Genomic DNA, 10,492 nt, shown 5'->3' with positions numbered 1-10,492 from the left:
TCAATAAAGGCTGCAACAATAGTTTGTATCCCCCACCAAATTACAGAAACTATTTTCACTTTCTAGTCTTTGTTGGATCTAAAAAGAAAGAAAAGCCGAAAGGCACCTTGACTTGAACGACCCTCCCGCCTATGCAAAACCCCCAAAGAAAGCAAGTCTTCAAAGGAGAAAAATAAAGAAACTGAGAAACAAAAAGACTTCTCTTTCTTTTCAGTCCCTGAGGTAATCTCATTTCCAGATGCTCAACTATACCTACCATTAGGCTGTTTAGTATCATCTGGACTTCCTACCACCAATTGTAAGATTATGGTGTAAGATCCCTTAAAACACGAGCACCGACACCTTTTCCAAGTGCCCGCAAAGAACTCGACTTCTGAGTCAATTGTACTATAGAAGTTGCTTTTGTGAGTCCAGCATGTGAAGAGTTTCACACGTACTTTCCAGATGACTTCCAAATTCTTCCCTCCAACGATATCACCATCACAGTAACATCATCATGATACTTTCTTCGGTCTCCTGTAGGGATGTCTAGTAATTCATGGAAATCCATGCCTGCAGAAACCAAAATCAAGACAAAATTCAGGAAAAAAAACATATTGGAAAAGTAGAAATATGAAGTGCAAATCAAGATAGTAGAAACAGTATTAAAAAGAACAGAGGGCATAAAAAGAATAATATGCCACTGAAGATTATGTTAATCTTATAACTCAAATACCAAAAGGAACTGAAGAGAAGCTCTACCACTTAAAGAAAAAGCCACGCTTAATCACATTATGTAGGGCAACACCAGATATAGACGAGTTAAACAGATCTCATTTAAGTGAGAATTAATCCCAATGTGGCAATCCACCAACTGTCAATAAGCTCTCATTCAATCTTAGAACTACTATTTCACATCATATACAAGGGAGTAGGGATACGAAGCAAATTACAGAAAGAATGTTTACCAGCTTTCTTGGCAGCATGCATAAGAACCTCTTCTATCAGGTGTTGTGCAGGGTCTCCATCAGGAAACTTCTCCATGAAACTCTCAACAAGAGAAACCACTTCCTGATTGCTCAGATACTGATATAGTCCATCAGATGAAAGGATCAAAAATTGATCCCTTGGGCAAAGTCTATGATGACGAAGAGAAGGCGAGCAGGATAAATATGGTGCTGTACCAATATACTCATTCCGAAACATCTCCAATAATGCATCATTCAACTTGGGCTGCAAAAAGTTGGGACCATGTTATTGCCTAAGCTGGATATATTCCTTAAATATTTATTTAACATGATATGACATGTGAAGAAAGTATGTTTTCTCCTCCCCCTTAAATTTCCCTCCCTCCCTCCCTCCCTCCCTCTCATCCAAAAAAAAAATGTATAACTTGCTTGAGACATTTTGAAACAATTACTTTAAAATGTTGGATAGCTGAACCCTTTTTCTTTTGGTCTGAAAACAAATTCTTTTTCCCCAGAGAAAAGGCAAGTAAATTTGTACTCTTCTTAACCTTGAGGGTCTCCTTTATAGCTTATTCACAATGAATAATTCATACACCACCCAATGCTTTGGTTAAACATAATTCATCATAGATAAGATTTAACACTTTAATAGTAAAAAGGCAAGTGAAAGAACCTTTTTCAGAAATCCTGCACCAAATGCTCTAGTTACTTTAAGTCGACCTTTCAGTCGGTCATTGACAAAGCACTGGCTGTCATCTGGATGCTCATTCTTGATTCTTATGATTTCCTGCACAAATTAGAAGTCAAATTCAGAAAATGCAACAAATAAATTAGGAGAATTAAATACAGTTTCAACTGATGATCATTTTTTAATGTCTGAAACAACAATAACCAAAGAAGCTGCAATTTGACTGAGTAAGCAATATTATCATTCATTCTTAGACGTGTACATCCAAAAAATAATATTATTTGTCATTAGATGTCAACGTTACAGGAGGAAGACCTCTCTAACCCAAAATAACTATAATATTGTCAAGGAAATTGCTTCTACTGTTTCTACTAAACAGGTTATTGTTAGGTGGATTCCTAGATGGTGCAACTCTGAGGCTGATAAGCTAGCAAAGGAAGGAATTGGGTGATTAATAACGTTGTTTTGGTTGGTTTGTAAGTCTTACAGGAAAGGTCCTATAGGAGTGTTTTATGTAGTTTGCAAGACTGTTTTTAAGTCTTATGTAACTGGTTTATTATCAATAAATTGATGCACTCTTTTCCTCCTTCCGCTAGTTGGTTCTAGCCTTAGGACAAAGAACTACTATGAGGGAGGTTTTTAATGAGGCATTCTATTCCTATAAAAAAAACTAATATTAATCCAAATTTTTAGAAGATTGACATTCACAGCATTGCCTATTCCAAAGATTTTAATGCATATCAGTTTTCCATACGATCCTAGAAGATTTAGATCCATCTCTTTACAGATCAGGTATTCTATAAATTATAGAAATTTTCAGTTTTTTCTTCTAACCAAAATGATAAGTAAATGTCAATCACTCTCAAAACTATCACCAGATTAAAACGCCAATTATTCTTGAAACAATTGAAAAGGCACCAGGCTTCCAATTCCAACAACCTATAAGACCCTTTCTAAATTGTTTGTTAAAACTTCAACAGATTTGACTATATTTAACAGTTTTAATATGCAATAGAAAAGTTATAAAAAGCAATATAAAATAACTTCTACAAGATTCAAAAGACTTGTCTAAGATCTGTTGTCCTTTTGTTAGATCAATTTCCTGGAAGCAAACGATGATGGATAATGTGTTGTCTCAAGGATGAGATGAGAAATGTTTCACAAAATGCATGATCCGCATAAGAATTAATCAAAAGAGTTCCTCTCTAAATGCAAATTCAACACACGCTGAGTCATTCCAGAGCATGAACCTCATCCGCTAAATATTGTACTTACTGAATTCTTTCACTTGCAGATCAAAATCACAAGAGAGTAGAATCTGAAATGCTTCAAATATGTAAACAATGACAAAATAGAATGGCTAAAGCATAACTAAGGCAGATGGAACAACACATCTAATGCGTTCAGAGGAAAACTAGCATTACCAAATGAACAACAATCTATGCAGAACATTCCAGTAAGTCATTAAACCTTTCAGTGAAACTCTAAAGTTAAAAATAAAAGTTAGAGGCCTAGGAGTTGTAACTGTTATTTTCCTAATGATCTAATTATGAATCAGCCATGAAGCAAAACTTGAGTCGCATAAAATCCAAACCAATACAACTCAGGAGATTGATGCCAGCATTAGAAAAGAAAATTGTCAAGCAACACAATTCATATTAATGAATAATGGAGATTTTCAGCACTCAGAGACGATGACAGAAAAAAAATGCACTCAAATTTTCAATATTCAGAACATACTTCTCCAATGCTGGTACTATGATCAGTTGACAGCTGCAATGCGGTCAACCTCATGGACTGAGGAGGTGCCTCATTCACTGGCTTAACTGCCTTTTCAGCCGGTGCCAAAGTCTCCTCCACTATAACCTCCACGCTTGATCCATTTTCCCCATGCTTTCTTTCCTCCATACAGGTACCAACATCTTCTGGTTCATACTGTGAAACAATTGCCCTACTATCCCCCACATTCATCACATACACATCCGCATCCCTCATCAAAACAACTAACAAACATGAACCCATCAATGCAAGCTCTGGATTTGTGTCAAGCACCTTATCTGTCATATCCAAATATGCTAACTCGGTCATTTCTAGAGCCCTGGACAAAGCCCCCAAAACCAATTCAGGATCAACTGGACCTTCTTTCCTTTTCCTCCCAGTCTTTTGAATCCTCTCCTCCACTCTACTACCTACCTCCTCAACCTTCTCCTTCTCTTGTAACCTAAACCTCCATGGAAACAGGGAACTCCCCGAGTCCTCTCTATGCTTTGACAACCCCTGCCTCAATTTTGACAACAAAAGCCACCTCCTACTCACTGCGGACCCTTCTTTACTTACAGTAATTGCATCATCTACCGAAAAGGCAAACCGATCAGACCCTGAGAGATCCAATCCATCTTCTGGGTCATCCTCAGCCAGAAACTCCCACAACCTCCTCCTCCTAATCTCAGTCCCCACCGGTTCAAATGTTACTTTCCTGACCCTCTCTTGTACCACTCCTCTCGATTCATTCTCCTCAATTAAACCCTGCCCTGCACTTTCAGCCTCCTCAATGGAAATATTCTGATTCTCAGTTTCACTATCAGTTTTATTTAAACTACATGTAGCTATTAAAATGCTGGGTTGGTTAGTTTTATTTTCAGCTTCGTTTTCTTTTTCATTTTCGGTTTTATTTTCAGAATCTTCATCAAGTTCCCAAAAAAGACCATGGAGTTCATGGAAAACAGCTCGATAGAGATTACCCATTAAGAATTCGGGTGCGTCCGGCCCATTAAAACCATCATAAATCCCAACGAACAACCACCCCTGCTCCTCCGAAACTACGACGTGAACCCGATCTTCCCCGGCCTTCCCTAATGCCCACTGCAGATCCCCACCGGTCTTCTCCTCCGCCGCTGACGCCGCCTCCGTGACCCCGGAATTCTCCCTTTTCCCGACGAAATTCAACACAGGAACCACCCAAGGCCGCTTCTTCTCGGAGAAATTTCTAAATATCCCCGAAATGCTATTCTTTCTCTTCTTCTTGATATAAATGCCACCCAACGGTGCCGAGAAATGTACTCCCCCTTCAGGACCCGGGTTAGCCTCCAAAGGACCAGAAACCGCCCCGCGCTCTAACGGCCCCGACATGAAGAACCCACCCCGCTCGACCGGATCATGAGCTCCGCCACGTGGCACCGGCTGCAATGGCAAGGCACAAAACGAAGACGTGCCCTCGAAGCCATTCCCACTAACGATGCTGCTCTTCACGCCGTAACCGAGGGTGTTCTCGGTGGCTTCGTCGTAAATGTTGTCAAGTTGGAGTACAGTTCTAGGGGTGGACGTATTAGCACTCACGGAGGCTCCGGATATGGCCTTAAACAAAGTTTCGGGTCCAGTTCGGGTTTTCGGGTCGTGAGAGGGAGAGAAACGCAGGGAGTGCGAAGGAGAGACGAAACGATCGGATGTAGTCGGGGAGAGGAAACGATTGGAAGATCGAACATAACAAAAGGAGTGGCCCAGGGTCTCATCCAGGGGCTCTGATGCAGTAAAGATCAGGTCAGCGTGATTCTCCGGCGGCCGGTTGGACCGTTCTGTGACCGGATTGAAGCAAGGGCAGAGCGTAGAAACTCCACTTCCCATCACATTTGATTCATTCCACTCCCTTCCCCTCCTTTTCAACAACAAAACAAATGTTTATCCTCCAACAAGCATGAAAAAATAAAGAGCTTCTAAAACTGAAAAAAAATATAGAAAAAGAAAACAGAGAGAGAGAGAGAGATGCTGCTGTTTTGCTGCTTCTCTTCTCTCTTTTTTTATTATTATTTTCTTTTTGCTTCAGAGCGAGAGAGAAAACCAAAACAGCATGGAGTATATATGAATTTTTGAATTTGTTTTTTCTTTTCTAATTTTTGTAATTTAAACAACTGAGTGGACTTTGGTAGGAGTATTTTTCTTTTCTTTGAAATTTCTTTCCTTTTGTTAAGTGTTTTTATTTCTGAGCTGACTCCTCCAGGGGGGAAGGGCCCACCCACGACGAAAATGTAGGCAGGACAACGGGGTCCAGAAGGATTGCCAGGTGTTCAAGTGGGGTCCACTTAGGAGGGGTTGTTTTTGTTTTGGCGGGTCTTAGGTGAAGAAAAGAATATTTAGAAAAATGAGGGAAGGCGTACGCGTACTTAAAAGGGGGAAGGGAGGGGACGGCTCATAAATTTAAGGTGTGTTTAGGTAGGGGAATGTGAGATTCTCGTAGGAATAAAATCTATATTTTTTCGTTTGATTGACCGAAAATATCATTCCCGATAATCTTATATTACTAATAGTGAATTTTTTGGGGTATATTACAGGGAATGTCATTACCTCTATTTTCTTAGGTATTATTGGATTACCGGTGTTTTAGACTAAAATACCCTTAAAAAAAATTTCTTTCAAAAATATCCTTATTCTGCCATTGAATAATAAAAAATCTACGAAGGTTAAATTACAAATTTATCCTTAAACTATTTTAGATTTACAAAAAAAAATCTATAATTAAAATTTTATATGAAGTTCAAGGGTTAAAATAAAATTTTACCTTTTCATTAAACATTTTTATATTTTTAATTTTGTAAAAAAATTATATAAATTTTATGAATTTAATTTTTTTAAAGAAAATATATATATATTTTCTAACTTGTTAAAAAAATAAATATATAATAAGGACAATTTGATCAAATATACATTCTAATAATTTTTTATTCCTTTAACCAAACACGGTAATCTTACATTCCTGCTAAACCAACCAAACACAGAATACAATATTCCCAGTAATCTTATTCTCTGAAATCTTTTACTCCCACTGATAATCTTACATTCTGTGAACCAAAACATAAAATACAATATACTCAGTAATCTTATTCCCTGATAATCTTTTACTCTTACTGATAATCTTACATTCCGTGAACCAAACACACCCTAAGTAAAGCGGAGGTGATAGGGTCAAATACGGAAAGGAAACCGAGGTCGTCATTTCTAGGGATACTTTTGTCCGTTTCGTTGTTTGCTCAAAATAGGCTTTGTTTGGGGGCTCCCTTCACCCCTTCACCCCTTGGCCCAGACCCCCTACCCCTCTCATTGACTCTTTTGCCCTTTCCCATTTTTAAATTTCCCATAATCGATAGATTCGGTTGCACATTTTTAAGAATGTGTTTAAACACGGCTTTCACACTTCCCTCCGCCAATAACAACCTATACCCACTACCAACACTAAAAATGCAAAAAAAAATCATTTTGAGCCTTAAATAAGGGCAGTTTCCTCTTGACATAAAATAAAATGTACGGGCCAAAGTGAATCATTTTGACCCTTAAATAAGGCCCAAACCCAATAAGACAGAACCAGTGTTCGTGCGGGGTCCCATTAAGGAGTTGTATATTCAGTTTCATGCAATCGTTCTCCGCCACGTCACACAGATTAGGAAATGGACGGTGCTGTTTCTTTTGATCAAGATAAAAACTTTGTTGGTATCTTTTGCATGACAACGTCTGATAGTCAAACGGTACAAATTCCTCATCGCTCTTCGTTTGTCGTAATCAAAGCTTTGTATTAATTTATGATTAAATTAAACATGTTGGTTTTGGGAAGTAAAAAAATCCCACTTTAATAAATATCGAAGAATCAAATAAGAGATAATATTAAAAGGTTGCATGCGAAGGCGGGGAAAATCTCTCATAAGAAAAAAAATGCAAAGTCAAAGAGCTCGTTGTGTTTGAGGATTTTATAAAGCAAAACGACAACGCGGATGTAATCTCACATGATACGTGTGAAACCCCACATCCCGCCTTCTGTTTTGGCTTAAATTAAAAAACAGCCCTCGTATTATCTAATATTTTTCATTTGAAGTACTTAAACTATTTGTATAAGATTTCGTAATTATTTTAAATACATCTTATATTATCAGCTAAAATATCTTTATGCTTTAGAAAAATGGCCGAGTGACTTGAGAGGCTTAGCAATTTGATGTGATGTTATCTTTAGCTCGAATAAATACTTCTCTTGACATTGTATTACTAGCGGTATATCTACGTTGTAGACACTTATTTTTGTCCAAGAATTTATCTCAAATTTTCAATATATTATATTATATTATATTATATTATATTTATATTATATTATATTATATTATATTATATTATATTATATTATTATATTATATAGCGTTTTTGTTTTATATATAATATAGTAGTTATTAGTGTTGAACTATGTTTTGATATAACAATTTATGGTAAAATGTTTTTAGACTTGAATTGAATTTATTCAAAGTTTTCAAAAATAATTAAAATTCCTTTTAACTTGGAATTGAGCAAAAAATGCTTTTCTGGACAATAAGTATTGATATTGTTCTTACAGTATCGATACCTCATGAACAGTATCGATAATGTTCATATGGTACCGATATCAAAGGTAATGGAAGTATCGATACTCACTAGAAAGTATCGATAATACCAACATTGCTCAAATTCCAGGATACAAAAATGGTATCAATACCCAATGGGGTACTGATACTACTTTACATAGTAGTATCGATACTGTAGGCTCAGTATCGATACCGTCAGGCCCAAACGGCTAATAACGACTAGTTTTATTTAAGAATAACAAAGGTAGTACCGCTAATCCCTATATGAGTATTGATACCCTTTGTACTGGGTAATTTTATTTTACAGATAAAATCATCCCCAACTGCTCTAAATCACATCCAACGGCCACAAACTCATTCCTACATATAAATACAAGTTCAAGACACTTGAAGAAGCATTAGAACACTTATCCAAGCAATCAAACATAAGAGAAGAGTTTTTCACTCTATTCATATTCTCTTGTAAATTTTTTGTTATTGTGAGCTTTATTTTGTAAACACTATACCTTTAAGAGGTTTTATTGTTTACTCCTTTTTACCTTTTGTAAAGGGGATTGGTTCTAGTTTAGCCAAGTAAAAAACTAGGGAGTTTGTAAATGTTACTCTTGATCCTTGAAAAATAAAGAACAAATTAGTGAATTTGTTAGAAAATCCTTAGTGAGGAGCTAAGATAGTGGAGGTAGACATAGTTGAGAAGTCAAACCACTATAAATTGATGTGTAAAATTGTCTATCTTTTCTTTCTCCTTATTCCTAAACACAAAAGCCAATTCACCCCCTCTTGGAAATATTTTCGATTGTCTAATTTGAGCTTCATAATCCCTATAATTGATATCAAAGCTTGACTCATTAGAAGGTTTAACAATCTTGAGACGATCCTAGAATAAGCTCTATCGATTCCCGACGTAACCGACAATAATATGACTTCGACCTCTTATCAATAAGCCATCTTACTTCAATGGAGCAAATTATGCCTATTGAAAGAATATGATGATGCTCTTCATTCAAGCCAATGATCTAGGAGCTTGGAACTCAATCATGAAGAGATACTTCATTCCACCTGGTGAGATGGATGATTGGAGTGATGAAGAAAAGAAAAAGTTTCAACTCAATGCTAAGGCTATGCACATTTTATTTTGTGCATTAGGCTCGGATGAATATGGAAGAGTCTTCTCTTGTTCCAATGCCAAGGAAATATGGGACAAGCTCCAAGTCACTCATGAAGGAACCGATGAAGTGAAGGAAACCAAGATAAGTCTTCGCAACCATAGCTACGAGAATTTCAAGATGAAACTCAACATCAAAGCTATGACATATATATTTTTCGTTATTGTCAATGATCTCAAGGGATTTGGAGAAGAAATCCTTAATGAGAAGCTTGTAAGGAAGATGATCTACTCACTTCCAAAGTCTTGGCAATCGAAGAAGACGACGATCATTGAGGCTAAGAATCTAAAGTCTCTCACTATTGATGAGCTTATTGATTCTCTTATCACTCATGAGTTGATGGTGAAGGAAGAGGAAGAAGATGAAGAGAAGCAAAACAAGAAGAATAATGAGGTAGGCATTGCCTTCAAATCCACCAATGAAAGCAATCAAGATTCAAGTAAAGAGGTGGATGAAGATGATGATGAATAAGAAGAGATGGCCAAGCTCTTCAAAAGATTCAAGAGATTCATTGCTTCTAAGAAAGTGAAGTAGGAATTGAGCAAGAAGAAGAGTCCATCGGTGTGCTTCACTTGTCAAATAACGGGGCATATCAAGTATGGTTGTCCCTTCCTAAAGAAAAATGATTCAAGCAAGAAAAAGGCATTTGTGGCGGCTTGAAGTGATAAAGATGAATCCAATGATAAAGATGACTCCAATGAAGAAGATGAAGTAGCCAACATATGCCTCATGGCCATCAGAGAAGATTCAATGGTAAATTCTAACTCAATTCTTTTGATGAGTTACAAGTTGCTTATAATGAGTTGTATTTGGAATTTGAGAACATGAATTCTAAATATAAGAAATCAATTTCAAAGCTTCAAGTTGAAAATGATTTAGTTTTGAAAGCAAAAGTTGATTTTGAAAAACAAAATGAATCATTGAAAATTGAGTTAGAGCTTTCAAAAGTTGCGATTGTTTTGCTTTATATGTGGCAAATTAGGACATGGTGAGAAATTTTGCCCATTGAGGATTTTGAAGAAAAAGAAGAATTTGGAGGCAAGATGGGATCTTTCGATCAGGGTACCTCCACGTAAGAAATGACCAGTGACGAGTCCATGACTGAGGAAAGAGAATGAGAATGGTGGGACTGATTTTATGGGTGGGAAGAAGTATGAGAATATTCAGGTCTCATAATCAGACTTGAATAGACAAACGAAACTATGGGTGGAAACTATGTTTATGTTAAGAGTTCCAAGGGTGGCTAGGGCTGGTGTTGTTAATGTCGAAATGGTAGGGGGAGGATGATCCTTTGAAGATGTAGAAAAGTGTGAAAAGGCA

The 10,492-nt window shown here is 36.9% G+C and overlaps 1 protein-coding gene across 1 annotated transcript; it reads right to left on the bottom strand.

Moving 5' to 3' along the window:
* Positions 1-5,349, bottom strand: LOC120114498 (protein phosphatase 2C 29-like). Its single transcript, XM_039135385.1, has 4 exons — positions 3,376-5,349; positions 1,621-1,734; positions 948-1,212; positions 1-552 (listed from the first exon to the last, which is right to left on the bottom strand). The coding sequence occupies exons 1-4, from the start codon at positions 5,254-5,256 to the stop codon at positions 428-430; spliced, it is 2,385 nt and encodes a 794-aa protein (XP_038991316.1). The 5' UTR covers positions 5,257-5,349; the 3' UTR covers positions 1-427.
* Between the last annotated feature and the right edge of the window lie 5,143 nt (positions 5,350-10,492).

This window comes from Hibiscus syriacus, unplaced genomic scaffold, assembly GCF_006381635.1.
Source record: "Hibiscus syriacus cultivar Baekdansim isolate YM2019G1 unplaced genomic scaffold, ASM638163v2 tig00110229_pilon, whole genome shotgun sequence".
NCBI classification, from domain to species: Eukaryota; Viridiplantae; Streptophyta; class Magnoliopsida; order Malvales; family Malvaceae; genus Hibiscus; species Hibiscus syriacus.
Note: the sequence above shows the minus strand (reverse complement) of the source record. Positions and strands in the feature narration are given on the sequence as shown.

Coding starts and splice junctions, on each gene's coding strand:
- LOC120114498 (XM_039135385.1), bottom strand. CDS start 5,256: ATGGGAAGTGGAGTTTCTACGCTCTGCCCTTGCTTCAATCCGGTCACA. Junction 1,735..3,375: donor ATAGTACCAGCATTGGAGAA/GTATGTTCTGAA, acceptor TAATTTGTGCAG/GAAATCATAAGAATCAAGAA. Junction 553..947: donor GCATGCTGCCAAGAAAGCTG/GTAAACATTCTT, acceptor TGGTTTCTGCAG/GCATGGATTTCCATGAATTA.